Here is a 22,013-nt window from a genome sequence, read left to right on the forward strand (position 1 = left end):
TCAGACAAGAGTAGAGGGGCTCTTTGTCACCATGCGTGAAGGTTTTCCCTCCTTTTAGTTAACCAACTTGCTTATTAGGAGGCTGCTAGTAAGCAGAAGCATTCAACAGCTAAGTAATTGGCAAGTACTCTGAATTGACCTCAAAAAGAAGAAAAAGAGTGATCACCATTTACCATGACAAATGCCCTTCAGTAAAATATGTCCATGTCTGCAAGACGTGCCATGGGGCTGGGAGTATACAGGATGTGTGGCTACTCTGGGTCGTCCAGGCTACACCATCAACTGAACTGCAGCGCCACTGTGCGCTTTGTTGAGGTAATGTAACTCCATTTGAACCCTAGTGAAGATCCTGATGCACTTTTTAAATTGATCGTTCTATATTAACACAATGTTTATTAATGTGCACATGCCGCCTGTAAGTATGTTTTGCATTGTCGTAATTAACATTTAAATACAGCCTGCTAGTGCAATCTTTCTCATCCAACGACAGCGGCGAAGAGCACCAGAAACAAGCATTGGCATAGCCAAGGGGGGCAAAATAAAATAGGGTCACGAAAACAAAACCAAATGAAAAGCAGACACCCGTAAAAAACAAGACGCGCGGCCGCGAGACGTGCTCTGCGGTGGGGAAGGGGCGGAGGGGTGCCGCGAGGAAAGCCAGATGGCAGAGTGAAGCCAAAAGGAGTGAGGAGCAGAGTGGGGGCCAAGACATGCGCAAAAGTTAATTGAGGTTCGCGCACGACTGCAAACGGAAAACGGCAAAAGCAGGCTGGTGAGTGGTGTGCGATGTGCGCGCACCATGACGAGAGAGGAAAGCCAGACGGTGCCTCTGCTCGTCATTGTGCGCTTAACTGCACGTTCTATGCCAGCCAAAAGCGTGTGGTCGGACTTTTAAAAGCCTACACACTAAATGTCTCGCCGAGTAGCGCATGCGCTAGCTCAGGCCAGACCTAAAAAAGGGACCCGGAAAGACCAGCTCTGCAACAATATCATCCAAATTGGAGGATAAAAATCGTGGGGGTGATGGGTTACATTAAATATTGGCCCTGCTGAAAGGTGTGAGCACAAACTTCTGTGTTAAATCTTGGAAGCCTAGATTCCAAATATTACTAAATGTGCCCTCCTGCACTATTTTGAGAGCACACTTTGGCATTCTTTGTATTGTGAGGTGTAATAAAAACAGCCCAGCCTAGGTTTTTTTGGCCTCTACATCAACACAGAGCTAATCTCTGAATGAGCCTGAAAACTGGAACGGGAAAGTAACTATCTTATTTGGCCAAAACTATGACAGATACCATCATTAAGAGGAAGATTTCTCTTTAGCCCAGGAGGTCAAATGAAAGGAAAATGTTTTATTTAGGTCACAGAAAAAGAAAGTGGTTATGGCAAAGTCATGCTGATTTTCCCCAAACCTTAGAAAAATGCAGTAAACAAGGAACTTAATTACTCCACTATGTCTTACAATCATTCCGGCATAGCCCCTTCTATAAATTGTTATGGCTAGACTGTGCAATAATAATGTAATGACTAAAGCTGGCAATCGAGACCGATTCATTTTAAGAATCCACAACAGGAGTACGTTTTAACTCAACACATTTTGAGCTCTTATTTTTGCACGCATGAATTCTTGTTTTAAAAACGTCCAATAGGGTTCATAGAACATAGACGATGGTCCATCATCTTTCAAACGCAGCCCATGGAACAAGACACTTAAAGCTCCAGTAGACAGGGGTGATGCAGGTGAAAAATATCCACTAAAGCCCACAAGTGGACTACTTGCTGGTAAAACGAGTAACTGGAAAGGAATACAGCGAGTCAATATGAAAGAAAGATCTGTTAAACCACTTCAGTACAAAGAAACTTATGTTCTTTATCTGGACACTTGCCAGAGTTTAAATTTTAAGGCTGAGAATTCAAGCTGCATTAGAACATATGAAAGCTTCATTGACCAACAACAAAAAACACATCTTGTGACACTGCTGTGACCTACGGCAATAGCCTGCCAGCTTCCCAAATATTTGTAACCATTTTACTGTAAATGGATGGCTGTTTCAGGATGCAGCCAAAGGCTGAAATTAGTGGTTGCAGTAAATTAAAAGCCATCGCTCTGCTCTTGCTTAACGCCAGTAAAGGAACGTTTTGATATTAGGTTAGAAAAACTAGGTCACTTGGTTTGTCCAGTAACTTCCCACACTGGCTTCTAGCTTCCCGTCTGACCCTTGCAGCCCTCTCCACAAGAGGTCCTGCAAGCTGCAACTATCCTTGCCACAAGAGCAGCATGTGCAGAACGTGCATCCTACAATTAACGTTTATGGGAGGATGGCAGGGACCAGGGTGCAGCCAGCATTTCTATTTCGGGTGAAAAAGGCAGAGGACGTCAAGACAGGCCATCTTACATGCCTCTCTTGTTAGCCGGCATTGTGCTTTAATCCTCATATCGTGGGACGGGTTCACTGCTTCTGGCTGGGATTTTCCTTAGAGCGGAACATGGTCTCATGACTTAAGATGTTTCTCGGACAGTTGCTGAATAGTTCAAAACTGAAGCTGCGGTGTAAATTGTATTCACCGATTTAAAAAAAAAAAAAAAAACAATTTACTTCAGAAGCTCTGGCCAACCTTACAGTAGCCAAATAGCAAATGTGTTAAGACCGTACGCTTTATTTTTTTAATGCTGTAATATTGGATTGCACAAATGAAGATGCACTGGCGTTTTAAGAGGCTTCTAGGTCTGGAGAGCGAAAGGGCAAGGCCAACCCTACAAGTCAAACTACTTTTAGCCAGGAGCATACCAAATATATCAAAGATCCATTGAGATCAGAGGCCAAGGACTTCCAGCTCTGGGCTTCAGTGCACAGAGTAGAACAGCCCCCTTTCTCCTTGAAGGAAACCCTTTACACCAAAGACGTGCTAGGATAACAACACCAACAGCGAGCGTCCAATCTGGATTCTCACTGCACCATGACTGAGCAGCCCTCGCAGGACGTCAGCATCACTGAAATCACCTTGTGAGTGGCCCAGCTGTTCTGATTTGAACCTGTAAATAAAAGGTAACAAGAGAGAGAGGGAAATTACTTGGAGCCACTCTTAGTCCCCCAGGGCTGGTATAAGTAAACAAAGAAAGAGTGTGTCCGTCAAGGTTGAACAAGTGCAAAAGTGGTTAAGAAAAGTGAATCCCTGTGTTTTAAAAGAACCCTCACTCACCAACCTAGTTGGTGACATGCTTCATCATTGGGTTCCCACCGGAGAGACCGAATGTCTCCCCGGTGTGCTGCAACGCCCGATTTACAGCGGAGCTGGTTTTTTGTGTGGAGGCAGTGCAATCCGTGATAGTGCTAGTTTAAAAAAGGTGTCGCAATTTTAACCAATGGACAATTTTAATGGTGGTAAACTGGACACAGTTAAAAATAGTGAGGTGGACGTGTGAACTCTGGTGGTAATTGGACCAGCTACGTCCTAGTCAAAGTGCAATGTGATCAATATGATTTGAACCTGGCAAGCCGTATGGCCCTAACCGCAAGGAGCACCTTTGCCCACTCAGCTTAGCCAACCTAACCACTCTGCACCCAAGCTGCCCAGCCCTGGTACTGAAGAACCGGCTGTGCCCCCTTGCTCCAAGGACCCTTGCCACCCAAGCCCCCATTTGGGAGCTCTCGGACTTGTCCTAAAGTCCCCCTTTCTCCGTAGCGTACAGCTACCAACTTCACCAGCACCCTGCTCACGACTAAAACCGGGTAGTTCCTGGAGAACTGCTGGTAGTACTTTTGACCTTGGCCCACTACAACCTGAACACAGTTGACTGCAACAGGGTTGCTGCGCTACTTCTCTTGGACCTCTCGGCTGCTTTGGATACGGTGGACCATGACACACTGATACAAAGACTCCACGAAGCTGGCATAGAGAGGACTGCTGTAGACTGGATCGAATCCAACCTTTGCAACAGAACTAATGTCATCCATACCCCACCTTTCTCGTCCAAGCCAGACTTCACAAAAACAGGGGTCCCTCAAGGCTCTATTATCTCGCCCTTGCTTTTCAACATCTACATAAAGTTATTACCGGCATTGAACAATCACTCACCTCACATGCTATAACTATGCAGATGACACAAATACTCCTTCAACTACCATGCCCCAAAGACATTCGAAACTCGCCAATTTTCAGTTGTCTCAGAAACGTGGATCAATGGATGACGTGGAGCCATCTCAAATTGAATGCTTCCAAAACGGAAACACTCCCGTGTGGCGATTGGAAACATTATGACCCGCTGGCCTGATTATCTGCGAACAATGCCTAAAATGTCAAAGTAAGTAAGGAACCCTGGTATGACCATGGACTTCAAGCTTTCGATGAATGCCCAAGTGGACAAACTAATAAGATCAAGCTTTGTTACTATAAAAACTCTGCAACAAATCTTCCCCTATTTGGGATTTCCACACAAGGTCCTGGCTACCATCACCCTAGTTTTGTACAAACTCTATTACGCCAATAGCCTCTACCACGGATAACCTTTAATAACCATGAAAAGACAACAGATTCAGAACTCGGCTACCAGACTACTCTTACATATAAAACCGCAAGACCAAATCTCCCCTGCCTTGAAAGACCTGCATTGGTTACCGGTTGCCAGAAGATCCATGTTCAAGTTGCTTTGGATCACCCACAAAGCGATACATGGAAGGGGAATGGGTTCCGGAGTAGCATGCTACTCGCCAACACCTCCTCAGGGGTAGCAAGTGCTTTATATAAATGCAAAACTTTTTACCTCATCTACCCCTTTGCTAGCCTTCTCAATTCAAATGACTGACTAACATATTAATCAGTCAAAACGCTCATATTTCACAATACTAATTCAACATTAATCCTTCAGGGGTTCCATAGTAGCGTACTAGTCGCCGAAAAAGTGCTTCAGGGGTAGTAAGTGCTATATAATTGCAATTACAATAATGCAGATAGGACCGACCTGCAGGTTTGCTTTGCAGTCCTTGACAAAATAAGTACATTAAAAGGATCATACTCGAGCAGTTCTGTTCAGGAAGTGACCACAGGGGACAGTGAAGTACTCCATTGGGCATCATAGATGGAGAAACACACCGTTTAAATCCCACAGGGAATAATCAATGAAGGACACTATCCAATAATTGATAGCCTTAACACAGATATCAAAGAGTTCTTTGTAAGAAGAGGAAAAAATGCACGCAAAAAATAAAAATAAAAAACACCCTCCAGAAACCTGTATAATCCCAAGGAGGAGTAGCAAAGTATCAAATGGAAATCAGCTGTTGCATTCTAACATTGCCACGGAAAATGTACTCCGATAGGTAAGGAGGGAAAATATAGGGAATCTGGGGAGCAGAAACGAGAAGTAAATTATAAACTGGCAGGGAAGTAAAAACGAAAAAAGTAAGAAAAAACAGGCAACCTCATGAGCAAAAACAGGGCGCTCCATGGGCATCTACAAAAGATGCCCCTATGTACTCAGCGCGATATGTCAATGGTAAGTCAAATGCCAGTTGGGTTTAGAGGTGCGTCAAAATACAAAGGTATATTTACCTCAAAAGTGCCAGATCCCGAAATATACCACAGAAGCACCTTTACTACAGCACACCGATTTCTGAAAGTGGGGCTATGTGAGGTATATGTAGAATTGCTTACACACTAAACTGAAATGTAACTGGCTTTTCAGCAGGAAGCCAACCGCCACTGCAAGATGCCACAAAGCAAATGCCCAAAAATAAAAATTTGCAGCAAAAACGACAGCTATAAGAGGCATTTGGATGAAACCAAAAGGTGCAGACTTAATGAAGCAGGATAACACTTTCATTGCTCCATTGGTTTGGAGGTGTGCAAGGGCACAAGAGGCTGAAGATGGGAGAAGAAAACTTCAATGCTACCTAAAAAGATTGAGGCGTTAAGTTAAGAACATATGCAAGAATATCCTGGGCATTTCAGAAAAGTAAGCAGCATAAGCTCTGCCGTCGAGAGAGGTCAAATCTAAGGGAGAAGGACAACTATGGATCCCTGCCAAAAAACACAAATCACATGAATAAGGCCATTATGGAAGACTAGAATAAAATTAAGAGTGGACCTTTTGGTTCATTGCCAAGAAAAAGAAAAACAGACGGCCAGTGGCAAAATACAGATGCCAGTGTAGTGGACAGAAGAAAATCATTTCCCCTCTGGTTTTCCCCGCTGGTATAAGCGGTGGAGAGCTATTTGGGATTATGATGTGTCTTTGAACAGGACCAGACAATGAGAATATATCAAACTAGTTTGTTCGGCATTTAAATAGCGTTACTATAAAGTTCCCTGCTCTTCCTGCTGCTCCAGAGGCCTTTGAGCGCCTATTTACATTTATACGAAAAGCAAGCCAGTAATTAACACTTATTGCTTTCAGTCTAAAGTGGACGGACACCTTCCCCCTGACAAACTTTTTCCCGATCTTTCCTATGGCAGACAGATATTTTGTTCATGCACTGATTTACAAACTCGTATGCACTAGCGCAATATGCTCTGCATGCGCACAGATTTTTGTACACTTACATCGGACCATGTCGCATGCACCGAGACATGCCAGAGTCTGGCAGGCAGAGCCCAGTGAGTCCCACTGCTCAAGTCAGCAACTGGTGCAAAGCTAGTCACCCCCTTTTGTGGTCATGAACCAGTTGTGCATGTCTAACCGTTGATGGCACGTTGTTAACACCATATTTCACAACCTATGAAATACTTTAGGTAGAATTCAGAATTTCATTAGTACCCCTAGATTAGGAATGTATCCAGGTACATTGATCTACACAGGCCGAGAAATGCAGAGACATCTCAAAGAGATTCATATTTTACATGGATGGAGTGGCAGGAGCCGTTAAGAGCAGGTCCCTGTGTGCCATGCGGCTCATGGGATTCAATACACAAAAGGGCAGCATGTGCAGTCTTGTTCTTCTGTCGCATTTAGAGGAACACATGGAAAGTGAGCAAACTGGGCATACTACCTGGCTGATGCTACACACGTGAATCGTGACCTGCATTAACCAATCCATTTGCTTACCATTTACCCGTGCACTTTGTTGCTTGCGTGCTCTGGCCATGCTTCTACTAGTATGACCCAAACTCATCTCAGATGCCACTAACAATTCTATGACCTTCACAATTATGTCCATTCAAACCTAAACACTTTCAGGCATCATGCCCTAGGCTCTCTTAGGCGGTCACATTTTGAAGAACTTTGGCATGGTAAAAAGCATGAATTTTAAGATTATACTGACTGAAAACTCAGAAACGTCCTGGGGCAATAAAGGGACTGATGCACAAGCCAAAGTACAAAACGAAAGTGTGGTGTTTTCCATTCATGGGTTAGTAAGTAACCGTAGGACCGGGCCAATTATAAAGCCATTTCATTCTAAACAAACGTCATTACAATTTTTTTTTTTCTTATTGATGCTTTGCCTTACTAAATCTACATTCAACCGGAGGAAACCACCACTGGGTTCTCTTTGAATGTAGCAAACTATCACGTGGCCAAAAAATTGAAAAAAACATTTAAATAAACCGAGAACTGCCACTCACATGTTTGGTAGGAGGTTCACTTTGAGGTAATGAGCTGGGTGTCAGAACTGGCGAGTTTGATTGACTGCAGAGCTCTGGAAAAGGATTTGGGATAGCTGGCAGGGACGATGTTCGGAACTGCTGTTCCTCTTCTTGGAGACGTCTGCAATAATAAAATATAAAAAATATCAGGAACCATGGAATTCAAAAGGACAATCTCAATATCTAACGCAATGGCCAAGTAAAAAATGTCAACAGCCTTAGGATCACTAAACGTCATGGAGACAACACCCAGAAAGTGTAGAATAACCACTACCATGCAGTCCTAATTCACCAAGAGGCATTATAGAAAGTTTTGTCCTGAGTGGGAAGAGTTGAACCCTAATGCAAAGTATTTTGGATAGCCATATTTAGCCATGTTATACAGCAGTGCAGCTCCTGTCCAGTACTGCAGAAAAGGTTTGAAAAGAAACAGTGACATGACTGTCAACACTGGTCCAGTCATACTTTTTTTGCTGAGATAGCAAGGGGAAAGCAACAATAGGAGTGGGAGTACAGGGGAAGGTACAGTGGTATGAGATGGGAAAAGAAAGGGAGGAGACAGGGGAAGCAACAGTGCTGAAGAGAGAAGAGCAAGCAAAAAAAAGGATTGGACAGGGGAGAAGGCCTGCAACCATGCTATGGAGTGCTACAACTTGAAGGGGGAAAAAAGGGCCTCCAGAAGTGCGCAACCAGGTGAACGAAACTGGCCACCAACAGAATGCAATATTTGGTCTACGCTCCATGGAAAGGACAAACACATGAAACGAAAGTGAAAACAGCACATGCTGATCAAAGAGAAGCAAGGAAATAAGAGTGACAATGATGACAACCAATGGTAAGTAATGGACTAGCTCTAAAAAAAAAAAAAAGTCTTGCAAGGGACAGTCCATTTAATAACAGCCAATCCAGGCAGTCAAAACATGCAAACATTCTTTTGCTGCCTTTGCGTATACAACATATGCAGCATCCACCACACAATTTTATGTGGAGCCAATGCTTGGATTACAGCTTGAGCATAAATAAATGTTGCACTTAAGCAATATTCTTCCAAAATTAGAATCACAAATTTAATAGTAAAGGAGGTTTCAAAGACTATGTCTCAGGAAATAGAAGATTCAACACAAATAGAAAAATTTAAAAAATCCAATACCTTCCACCTCCAAATTACAAATACTGGAAGCCGCTCTTGACTTTGACATCTTGAGCACCATAGAACAATTGAGTGCACCAACAGCAACCTCCAAATAAAGTCACAAGACATTTCATTTCAAGACGGACACTCCGCATTCACCAAGTGCTCCAAATTACCACTGCTTAGTTTCTGTGGAGCAATAGAGCACATTCTGGAGCACACAAACGGCTACAGTTAAGCCACACATTAAATGTTACGGAGGCCGAATCAACATATTGTACAATAAAATGTTATAGTGGACACACAAATTGGCTGTATACGCAAAGTTTCTTCCCCTAATGCTGTAGCATACAGAGTAGGAGGAAGACAAACTCCTCTTTATATGAACAGGGAAGCACAACTGACGATTAGAAGCTGGACTCTGGTCAAATTGTCCAGTCAAATTAGGTTATAGAAGAAAGAGTTAGACTAGATGAGCCCAAGATCAGGTAAACAATGTTATTGCCAGTATGACTTGGTTATTGCTTAGAGTGGAAGGCTATACTTAAACAGCATGCAGTATAAACAAAATTACACCTTGAAATAGGGTAACAAGAGGGGTGGATCCACACCATGGAAAGAATGGCTGCTCCCGAGAGATCTACATGCCTATAAGACTTCTTTAGGACATCTTACCATATGCACAACTGTCGAAAGCAACTTGAAAAGGGGATTGAATGCCACTGGCACAGAGGGGGCCGGAGTCAAATATGTGCCAGAGGAGAAGACGACCCCCAACAGACAACACAGCAGGCCCTATCAATAATTTAGGCTGGAATATCACAATACCATTACCAGTGCTGCCACCCTTAATGGAGAACCGGGTGAGCTAATGCCAGACACACTAAAGCATATGGTAAGCTGGCACCGCTTCAGTAAAGTGCTGCTGCCAGAGACTCAGACTCCAGCAAACCGCTCCCATGACACTGCAGAGGCTGAAGCAACGAGAAGGGATGTTTAGATCAGCCAAGGGCGGCACACAAGAAATAGTAGGCAGAAGTGTACAACCATGACAAAAGAATCTACTGAAGAGGCCCCTTATAAAATCAGTTCCAGGCAGCTTGGTTTTGCACCATAAAACTGAAAGACAAACCAGATTTCCTTCAGTTACAGTCACTGCTAAGAACATGCACATCAGCCTTCACTGGTGAGAAGTGCCATTTGGAGGCAGTCAGGACAGGCACAAATTGAGAAATTGTTACATGTACTAGTGAAAGGAAGAAAGATGCCTTTATCGTTGCTTAAAAACTAACACACTCTTCCTCTTATGACTGGGAAATCACAGCTATGTTAGTCCTCAGTCCCCTACCTGAAAAGACTCAATTAAAACAGGCAAAACCCTCTTGATGCCTACTTTTTTCTTAAGCATCAACCAAAAAAACAGTTCAGGTCAAAAGCGGACACCAAAACAGCCACTATAAGTGCTGGAAAATATTATGGCAGAATTTAAAAGTATTAAAAAAAAAATCAATAGATGCCATTGCATCTACTACGTCGGAAACGGACAATGAATTAAAAACGTTAAACAAGGAACCTGCAACACTTAAATCCCAAATGGGCAGGTCTGAGAGGATGTGGATTCCCACTTCTGGAACTTGCAAGAATGAGTGGAGATCCTTGAAGGAGGGACAATATCAGAATTTTGAGCCTCCGAGAGAACATAGAAGGTGCCAACATTGCTTGAGATCTACTGCTCAACTCCTACTATAATTTCCTAGAGCCCATAGGCTACGCATCAGGAATAAGTCTGCATCTTCAATCTCATGATCCATTTCTGCATGCACAGTAGGACATGTTCGTGCCAGGTTAATTCTACAGATGGCAAAGAAATGCAGGCCGTACATATTTGAAGGTCATACTATCATGTGCAGCTGATTTTTTCGCAGGAAACAAACTTCACAAGAAACATCGTGGTATGTCCAATATTGAAAAAGAAAAATAAGATATGGCCTGCTTGATCCAGCTATCGTGATAGTGACTAGCTACAGGAAACACAGGAATTCTACTACCCAGAACAATTAGAATGAGTTCTGAAGTGCGTAGATGTACCAGACACAGGAATGGACAGCCACAAGCAGAGGAATTACAGAATCAGTTTTTTTTTTTTTTTTTTAACTTTACTGACAGAGGGACAGTGAATGAGACTGAATGAAATGGGCCCTGCACTGAAGGATGGGTACAAATCGAGATCACAGTTGAAAGCATGGCTCACACAAGAAACTATTAACACTTGAGAAAGTTGAACACTGCCCTTACACACTGTTGCAACTACAAAAACTGATGACAAATCACGGAATTATCAAAAGCCGAGACAAACATCATGGCACGCCCACTCAAAATATTTCTAGTAGTTGGCCTCAATATTGCAAATTATGTACCACTTGAAAACAATTTAACAGTCAAATACAGACTATTCAACCATACTGAAAGACTATTTAGTTTTACAGCCCAACTTTCTGCTATAATCTCGTTCAACCTCAAGTCACATCAGACTCATTAAGATTGGTTATGGACAGAGGAAAGCAGCCAGGAGTCCACTTAAGGAACTAGTGATATGGTCACAGTGTAAATGAGCTCACCTACTAAATTAAAAGGATAAAGGTTCGGTTATGTTTGGCATATCACCACTGTGAGAAAAGCAGATCATGCAACTTCAGCAAAGGGAAGCACAATGAAGTACACCTGCCATTAACAAAGGGTAGACTAGTGACCCAACTGAAGGTAACACAATAGTTTGTCTTTCTATGCAAAATTGCACTCTTCTGAAGCAACTGATTTTCACAATACCGAACATTTTTATGGCCCACATATGCCATACACGAACCCCTCAAACACAATGAGACTAACTTCAGCTGGATGTACCAGGCACAGAAGTTACATAAGCTATTAAGTCAATTTTCTATGGGAAATCTGAGAGCACTGCTTTACACGAATATAAAAAGCAACAATCGCAACAAGTACACCTCTATTAGGAAGGGTCTTTTGAGAGAAGATGGGCATAGAACATGCGGTCGTAATTCAATAAAGCAGTTCTCTTTTGACACCTAAACCTGGAAGAGGTGCATTATATTATACCGTGCCATTTCAAGGTCTACAACTCTCCTCAATTGTGATATGATAATCTTAGCACAAGTGCCAGGAGCGAGACAGAGTAATGCTGTACTTCCGTTGATACATCAGAATGTAGTATTTGTACCACACCATTCATCGCAAAACCATATCCACATTACTACATTTTTTTATGGCAAACTTCACAGGATACAGACAAAAATTAGCCCTCTCCCTCGATGCAGGGATAGTGATTTACAGATTAGACTGGGGCTACTGGGCAGATTTGGACTGAAAGACAATTTCTTCAAAATGGTCCAGAAACTGTATCAGAATAAAATTCCCAAAATAACCTGTAATGGTTTATTATCCAACACAGATTAACAGAGAAACTAGACAGGGGTGTACCTTATTCCACTTCATTTATTTATTTACACCCGAACAGATCTCCATAGCCATCAGAAAGTCAGCTACAATCAAAGGAATTCAGATGCCAACAAGGAAAGTAAACTGATGCAATATACTAATGAGATCTTGATGACTATTAGTGACTGTTCCACATTAAAACCACATGCAATGGATCTTAGTTCAACGTTTTCAAATTTCACAGGATAGAAAACAAACTGGTCCAGGAGTGAAGTGATGCCCATGACAATTGAGCGAAGACAACTGCAAGAGAAGTGGCAGGACTACCATTTACTTAAATCCCATAAAATCTAAAATAACTCCGAATACAGATTAATAGAGGCATGGAAAAGATTGCTACATGGTGCATATTTCCTTTAATGGAACAAAAAAAACCCTTCACTAATTGTGATAAATTACAGTTCCCAACGTGAGGGGCATCCAAACGGTAACAAGCATTGGCATAGCCATTAGGTCTCGCCTTTGGGACCTTACAAGTGTTTAGCCATGCAACAGTTGATGTTGTTGCACCAAAGATATTGTGCTGCATAACTAAATACTTATAAGGTCACAAAGGCGAGACTTATTGGCTATGCCAATGCTTTTGTCTGTTTCATGCATTTTTGGAAGACAGTAAATGGTATGTGTTACTGATAGGTCGGTTTGCAAGTATTTGCCTTCATCTTCATTTATCAATCTTTTTTATACATTTTTCTGACCGCTCATACCCATGAATGTTTCCCTTAAGGTTTTTTCTAGGGGGCTTGGCTTGGACGCCTAAGGAAATAGCCGCTCTCCCGTGAGCTCCGTGACGGAGCGGGAGCATCTTCTCCGAATTCGGCGGTTTGCACTGCAACGAAAGGCTTTCCTGGATACCTTAGCCTCTGAGCATGTTGTCCACATTTTGAAGTACTTTGTGGGGTTTCTGCAGTAAACGGCACAGTTCCTGTGTCATTTATATGCCGACACGAGTGTTTTGAAACTCGCTAGCCATTTTGTTTTTTACCGCGAGCAGGCATTTCTCTTCACAGAATGAGGCAAAATGATTTCAGCAATATGGAACACGTTTCTTTGCCTTCTCTTAATTTTTATTGAGGGTCTTCTCTAGTGCATTTTTGCCACTCTTCCTTAATGTCTTTTGAACTGCGTTTTTCATTTTTTGACATTTTGGTCCTCCAAGAGCATTTGTTTGATAGATATTTACTATATCCCATATCTCCACCTCAAATTTGTTTTGTTTTTACTACTTTTTGAACTTCATGTATGGGGAGAACAAAGTCTAATCATTGTTCCAAAGCAATGTCTTCTACGCCAGTGGTGGATTATAATCCTTTCAGCCCCCTTCAGAATAATATGGCGGATTCCGACCAGGTCTCTTTAAACCCACCTGTTTCTACTGCTCTACTGCCTGCTCCTAAACCATGATCAAAGCTGCCTGGTTCCTCGGCGCAATCACCTGTGAAGAGGGGCAAACAGGATCCTCCTTCACCAACAGTATCTCCTCCTCCTATTTCAGTGGAGTTAATTCTGGAAGAAATTCGAGCTTGTAAGCCTTATATGGAAGAGACTAATATACGTCTACAGCAATTAGACGATAAATGGTCTCATATGGAGAGTAGAGTGGTTCAATTGGAGACTAAAATGGATTCATTTCAATCTAATGTGGTTCAAGTTCCCTCAATGCAGACAGACTTTACATCTTCGGAAACAGGTCAAAAACCTCGAAAATCGCAACAGATGTAATAATCTTCGCATTTATGGCTTGATAGAGGGACTTGGCGGTACAAACCCGCTCTTCTCTTTCAAATCATTTCTTCCAAAGCTTTATACCTTGCCAATTCTCCACCGTTGAATATACAGCGTGCTCATCGCTTGGGTCATTTCTCACTCGACAAGCTCATCAACTAAACCGCGGGGTGCGATACTGTACTTTTTGGAATACACAGATTTGCTGAGTTTTACAAGCTGCTAAAGCTAAAGGTAGAATTTCTTGGCAAGGTTCTAATCTTTCCTTCTCGCAAGATTATGCCAAAGCCACGCCGGATAGAAGAAAGCAATTTTTGGACATGAGACTGGTATTACGGGATATCAATTCCAAATTTGGCATTGTTCATCCCAGTCTTGTTTATATGTTCCTCCTTCTTGTATGTTTTCTTCTTTTTTCTTCACTTTCTCTTCCTACAATGGTTCTCATCATTTATCTTTATACCTCTCTGCTATCTTTTTCTCAATCTGATACTTTTTAAATCTAGATATTTATATTCCTTTTCTTATCTCTTCTAAATCATATTAGTTATTCTCTTCTCTGTTTTTTATTTGCAAGTTTCCTTTTTACTTACATTGATTCAAAGATATGTTTTAGTCTACTTTTCTTATTGTTCTGATAATACATCAGTTACTGTTATTTTCATATATGATAATGTCCGTAAGTTAATGTTACGTAATAAATGACTAAGATTCATCTCATGGAATGTTAAAAGGTCCCTATAAAACATCAAAGGGTTTAATCTCATCTTTCCTCTTTAAAAGGAGATATTGTTTTGTTGCAAGAAATACACATTGTTGAGAAAGAAATTGCTAAGTTAAAACGTCAATGGGTTGGACAGATCTTTGCTTCTCCAAGGTCAGGAAAACGTAAGCGAGTGATTATCTTATGTCATAAACGTCTCAATATACAAAGAAGTAGATTGTGATGGTAAATGGGTTTCCGTTACCTTACTTGTTAAGATTCCTGTAACTATTGTTAATCTGTATGCACCTACTGCACCTGATAAATCTTTTTGGCCAGGGGTATTATCTTAGTTGATGACCTATTCGTAAGATTATTTGACCGTAAGTGGTGATTGCAATATGGTTCTTGACCCTATCCTAGACAGACACTCTAAATCCAAATTCATACCCTCTCACATAATTCTCAATTTACATCAACCCTTTCACAACGATCTCTTATCGATGCTTGGAGATTATGTAATCCCACTCTCCAAGAATATACTCTTTTCTCCTACCTACTTTTCTCAATCTAGGTTAGATTACATTTTTATTTCCAATAAACTTGCCCAGAGAGTTATCAATTCTGATATAGGATCCATATTGATCTCTGAACATGCCCCTGTCACTAGATTTAGATTTCCTTCCTCCTCTTCAGGGAACCCGACGGAGGTTTAACAATGCTCTCCTGTCAGATCCACATTTCACATGCACCTTTGATCATTTTGCATATACATTTTTTATGGAAAATCAAACCCCTGGGATTACACCTCAAATTGTTTGGGACACTTTTAAAGCCGCCTCTAGAGACTTTATTCATTTTGTTTCTCAAAAACGGAAATCAGCTGCTTACAAGTTAAAAACGCTCACATCTCAGATTAAGACACTAGAATACTCTTATTACAAATCTCAATCTACAAACACTTTGAATGATCTGTTAAAGGCTAAATTTGAATTTAAACGAATCTCTACCGACAATGCTAGTTCTTTCCTACTCAAGGGTAGTGCGAAATATAATGGGGGTCAAAATAAATCAGGGAAACTTCTTGCGAATTATCTTAAAATCAAGAAAGATCGTACTGTTATGGACATTTATTCTCTCTTCTTCTAATCAACCAGTTTATAAAAATGAAGATATATTGTGGGAGGCGACTTTAACACTGTACTTGACACAGCCTTCGATAGGCTCCCGCCACAAATCCAAGGGGCTTCGCCCGCTCCCCTGCGAGATTTCACTGAAGCACTAGAACTGGTGGACGTTTGGCGCACCCGCCACCCCACAGAGCATCAATACACATCACTCAGGTGCCCACAACAGTATGTCCAGAATTGATTATGTCCTTGCATCTCCATCGAGCCTTGAATACATCCTAGAAATCAAGCACCTCCGCACAGGGATATCTGACCACTCCCCGATTTTAGCAACATATACCTTACAACTTACTGGGAGATTGCGCATATACTCCATATATCTCGGATATTTGAGGGACCCGATCATACATAAAACCCTACACAAGTCCACAAAACACTACTTCCAAGACAACCCACTCAGTATCCGCCCCCGCCATTCTCTGTGAGGCGTACAAGATGGTCCTACGCGGGCATGCCATTTCACTGATCACCTCGCACAAACGAGACAAGGCCAAACAGATGCAGGAGCTTGAGAGGGCAGTTAGCATAGCAGAGAAAGACCACCCGAGAGACCCAACTGGGGATTCGACTCAAACTAGCCCTCGCCCAACAGGCCTTCAAAGACCATGCATGGGAAAAAGCCAAGGCCAGAGTAAAGCAAACACAATCTATGAGGTGGGGGACAAGGCCGGTAAGCTCCTTGCATGGCTCGACAAAAAGGAACGTGCGGGTCATTGGGTGGTCCGGGTGCGCTCAATCTCCGGGGAGGTAGTCGCAGACCCGCAGGATATAGTCACGACCTTTGCACATCACTATATGACAGTTTATACACCAGCTACGACTGCCACCGAGCAGGAAAACCTGGCCTTCCTTAACGACATACGTTTGCCAAAGTTGACAGCCCCCAAGATCCACACGCAAGAGGCGCCCCTTACGGCCGATGAAATCACTGCTGCTATCAGGGGACTCCAACCGGGCAAAGCACTGGGTCCGAATGGCATCCCCGTGGAGCTTTACAAGAGAGGCGGACATATTAGGGCCCCACCTATTGCAGATGTACGTAGACCGCCTAAAACAGGGACAGCTACCGAGAGACCAAAGGTTGGCCACCCTGGTGGCGATCCCAAAACCTGGTAAACCCCCTGACGAGTGCACCTCCTACCACCCCATTTCGCTCCTAAATGCGAAGGCCAAAATATTAGCGAAGGCACTGGCGACTAGGCTCCAGCCGCACCTAGTGTCCCTTATCCATCTAGACCAATCGGGCTTCATGCCTGGTCGTAACACAGCCATGAATCTGCTGCAACTTCACGGCGTGTTGGCCCGAACGTCAACAATTCAGAAAGAGGCAGTTCTCCTGTCCTTAGATGCCAGCATGGCTTTCGATCGGGTGGAATGGCCCTTCCTGTTCGCTGTCTTACAAAACTTTGGTTTTGGGCCCAACTTTTTGGCCTGGGTCCGACTCATATACACACAGCCTCTGGCACATGTGGTAGTTAATGGACGGGTTTAAGTATTTAGGCATCCATATCACCCCGGACCACACTCCGTTCTACGAGCGCAACCTCATACCCCTTCTTAAGAGACTAAAACACGATGTGAAATATTGGCATTCACTTCCCCTGACCCTACTGGGTTGGGCAGCCCTCTTCAAAATGATGGCCCTCCCCAGGTTTTTATACATCCTTCCAAACACACAGACCCCAGTCCCCGACTCATATTTTAAAGCTATCGAGGCAGAAGTGAGCCTATTCCTGTGGGACGGGAAACCCCCTTGTATAGCAATGACAAAACTAATTAGGGGCTGGTACGATGGTGGCATCGCTCTGCCCCACATGCAGTTATACTACTGGGCCTCCCAACTTATAATAGTGAACCAATGGCTCCATGCCCCACAGGCTGAACCAGCCCTACGCATGGACAGACACCCTAGGCCGGACAGACGAATAAACCCACTCTACAACAAGTCCAAGTTTCGCACATTGGTCAGCCCCACGGCTCACACAATACATACGTGGTTCAGAGCGCAACGGGTGCTCGCTGGGAGGGAAAAATCACCCTACACACACTGCTCTGGGACTCCCCAAAATTAGGCACACTTTGCAACAGCAGAGGTTTTGCTCGGTGGGACCTTATAGGGATCTCCAAAGTAGGTGATCTGCGGAAAAATGGGGAAATAATGACGTTTGACCAACTTTGCACAGCATATCAGATGGTGGACTCAGAGCGGTTCCGATATCTACAAATCAAACATGCACTCACCACAGTCATACCCCAAGGTGACGTTCTCCCCGAGTCATCGCCACTGGAGGACGGCCTCCTAACAGACCACCTCACCAAAAAAGCAATCTCCCTCACGTACCGTAAGCTGGTGAATAACCAGAAAGACCCCACACACACCCTAAGAGACAAGTGGCAAGAGGCCCTAGCATTCCCACGGTAGGTAGCGATCTCATCCAGACAACAACTTGTGCAACTAAAAATACTGCACAGAACATATTTTACTAGAACGACGCTTCACAAGATCGGACGGGCTGAGACGCCTTTATGCTTAAGGGGCTTTGGGCAACTGGGTACATTCTTCCACACGTTATGGGACTGTCCCGTTATAACAGTACTGGGGGAAAATCATGGCGACCATCACCAGAGTCAGCGGGGTGGAGGTCCTCCCAGAACCCTGGCGCTGCCTCCTCAATATCTGGGAGCCCACCAACCTTAACCATGCAGCACAGACTTGGGCAACCTTGGGGATCAAATTGGCAAAACAAAATATCGCTCAACACTGGGGGGACACCTGCTGCCCCTATGCACCTACACTGGTGTCAAGACTTAGATAGGGCGATGGTGGCGGAGAAGACCGTATTCATCCACAGATGCTGTCCCTGCAAGTGGGCGAAGATATGGGGTAAATGGAATACATTTCGCGCAACATTGGCCTCCCCCCAGATGAGGCCTCAGACCCAGATCTGAGTGACTAGACTGCACACATTATCGTGGGATCAAATGAACGGCTTGGAAATGATATTTTTTGTCTTGCTTTGTGTTATAAGTTGGAATGTAAAGTAAACTTGTACCTTATGTCAATAACTGTACTACCTTGTCAATTGTACAAACTGAGATTACAAATGTCATTTGCTGTCAGCAAGTTTATTTAAACTAATAAAAATTCTTTTTTTTTTTTTAAATGAAGATATTTTTAGAATTTACAAACTTATCAAACCCTTTATACCCCAGAAGTTCGATCAGACTCACATGATGCCTCGTATTATCTGTCCTCCATCTCTGCACCCTCCCACCCTGACTTAGATTTTTCTTTATTGGAACTGGACATTCAGATTCAAGATATTTCTACTGCTATTCCTTCCATTAAGCAAGGCAAAGCTCCTGAACCCGATTGTTTTACTATCGAATTTTACTCCTTTTTTTCTTCTCTCCTTATTCCTAAATTACATCAACTCTTTATTTTAGTTCAACTAAATCATCCAGTGGTTCTTTTGAAGAAGCACCGATTTGCCTTCTTCCAAAAGAAGTAAAAGATAATAAATTATGTAAAAATTATCGTCCAATCTTCCCGATTAATTTAGATAGGATTTTGGCAAAAGTTCTAGCTCTATGCTTGGAGAATGTTTTACCCCATTTAATTGGGAGACAACAATGTGGGTTTATTAAAGTCAGACTTCTTTCTGATTACATTCGTTTATTTTTTAATGTGATTAGTAAATCCAAATCTAATAAATCCTCTCTAGCAGCGATCTCATTAGACGCAGAGAAAGCATCCGATAGGGTTAATTGGTCTTATTTTTGCTACCCTCTCCTGGTTCAGGTCTGGTCCCAAATTCAATCAATATGTATCATTACTTTATTCTTCTCAAATCCTCTATTCTTGCTAATGGTCTCAGGTCTCCTTATTTTTCTCTACGTAGAGGGGTACGACCGGGCTGTCCTTTTTCCCCTTTATTATTTATTCTTGCCTTAGAACCCTTTTTAATAAAGATTCGATCTAATCCCCAAATTACTGGTTTTTCGTATGGACATTCTCAAATTAAAATTTCAGCTTATGCTGATGAGATTGTTATTTATGTCTCATCCCCAATCATCTTTACCTGCCTTTTTATTAGAAGTAGATAGTTTTGCAAAGGTTTCGGGGTACAAGTTAAACGCAGATAAATGTGAAATTCTTCCTTTAAATAAGTTATGTTTCCACGCTGATTTCAGTGCATCTTCCTTTCACTGGAATCCAAATCAAATTAAATACCTTGGCTTAGTGTTCTCAGATTCTGTTAAGAATCCTATCACCTTGAACTTTAATTCTTTATCTGCATCCCTAATTGATCTTAAATCTCGCTGGAATCCCCTATTCTTATCCTGGTGGGGTCGTCTGGATTCTATCAAGATGCTTGTCCCCATTATATTGTTTTATCTCCAACATGCCTGTTAATATTCCCAAACATTATTTTTTTTAAATCTACTCAATTTAGTCTAAATTTTTATGGAATGGGAATAAATCTAGGATGTCTGTGTGTAAACTTATAAAACCAAAATTAATTTTCCAGACGTCATCAAATACCATCAGGCATTTTTGTCTTAAACAATCGGCCTTTTTATTACAGGGCAATGATGGTGTGCCTATACCTTTATGGGCCGACCTGGAGAAATCCTGTTTCAGTCCCTTTTCTCTGCTAGAATGTTTGTCTTTTTCCTCTAAACCTTCTTTCTGGTCTCCTCCAATATTCAAAGAATACATGCAGGATTCTTTCTCCCATTTTTATGTCATTCAAGTCATCTAGAGAGAAGTTTTTAGCTTCCTCTATCTGGTATAATGTTTTGATTAAGGTCAAAAACAGTTATGTTTTGGAAAGACTGGTATTCTAAGGGATTAAAATGGGTATTTCAAATTTATCAGGATGGTTCTAGTCTTCCCTTTTCCGAAGCTCAAACTCTTTTCTTTTCCGGCCTCTTATGAAAATAAATATAACTTGCTTACCTTCGCAATACTAAAGGCTTATCATAATCTCTCCTCTAAACAAGTATCTTCATTTTCTCCTTCTCCTCTTTGCCTAAGCATATAACTAATTCCAGGGCATAGAGATAAAACTGAAGTTGAATAAGATTTGGTCCAAGATACGAAAGTCTTCTAGAGCGGCTAACAACTCAAACATTTTTTATATACACAATAGATTATCACACCTGTCAGACTTCATAAATTAGACCCTACCCTTCCCCGCAAATGTTGGTCCTGTGCAGATCTCAAACATATGTTATTTGAATGTTCTCTTACCTATAATTTTTGGCTAAAAGTCTGGAACCAGATTAATTTAATTTTTAATTCCCACTCTCCCTTTAATTTTATTAATCTTTTTCTGGATAGTGCTTCCGATTGGTCTTCTCAATCTACTGATTTTTATAGAATTGACTTACTCCTAGCAGTAGTTTTCCAGCAACCTACCAAATCCTGGAAGGACTCTTCTCAAATTTCCTTTCAAGCATGGTGGTATGGTGCATGTTATCACAGACTCGCTAGGGCTCACATACATTCTGTTTCGTTAGCTATTAAGAGATCTTATGGCTCCCCATTACTTTTTTTTTTAGATAATTCTTCTCATGGCGCCAAGTCTCATACACCCCGAATTGAAGAGGTGCCTAAACCTCCATGATGTAGTTTTGTTATTAATTATTCTCTTATTTTCTGATGTCATGTTTTATTACTCAGAATATCATTGCCTATCCCACATTTGTTCTATTATTGCTATCGTTTATGTATCTCTGCTGATGTTATATTGTTTTTTCTGTTTCATGATTCTATTTTTCAACAACTTTGTTCATTTAAATGCTTTTCTTGCAAATGCTTTTAATAAACTTTCACTTTAAATTTGGATAAGTTTTTTTCTATATCCTTTCATAACAAGCATGATCACTCAATTGGCTCACTGCTCCCATCTCATTCAGTGAAGTTCTGAATGAATAAGTTGTCACTTTCTCAGCATTTGATTATAATAAAGTTATCATCTTCTGAGGAAGCAAGTATTTTTATAGCTGTTCTCATAATGTATTTTGTCTACATCAATAATAGATGTTTAGGACTTATCCATATGTAATATGAGATACAATTTAGTAAACATTTAGAGCATCAAAACATAGGAACTAACAAGTGCAAAGTAACAGCCATCAGTGGCTGGTATCAAAAGTTACA

At 41.9% G+C, this 22,013-nt stretch overlaps 1 protein-coding gene across 7 annotated transcripts in view; it reads right to left on the bottom strand.

The window, feature by feature from the left end:
• Positions 1-22,013, bottom strand: part of GRB10 (growth factor receptor bound protein 10) — a 642,351-nt gene that overhangs the window by 264,888 nt on the left and 355,450 nt on the right. For all 7 annotated transcript variants that reach the window (XM_085607304.1, XM_085607303.1, XM_085607300.1 and 4 more), the window contains one exon: positions 7,561-7,702. In XM_085607304.1, the coding sequence (XP_085463430.1) occupies positions 7,561-7,702 (142 nt within the window). The remainder of the gene's footprint in view (positions 1-7,560; positions 7,703-22,013) is intronic.

Source organism: Triturus cristatus, chromosome 5_2 (genome assembly GCF_964204655.1).
Source record: "Triturus cristatus chromosome 5_2, aTriCri1.1, whole genome shotgun sequence".
NCBI classification, from domain to species: Eukaryota; Metazoa; Chordata; class Amphibia; order Caudata; family Salamandridae; genus Triturus; species Triturus cristatus.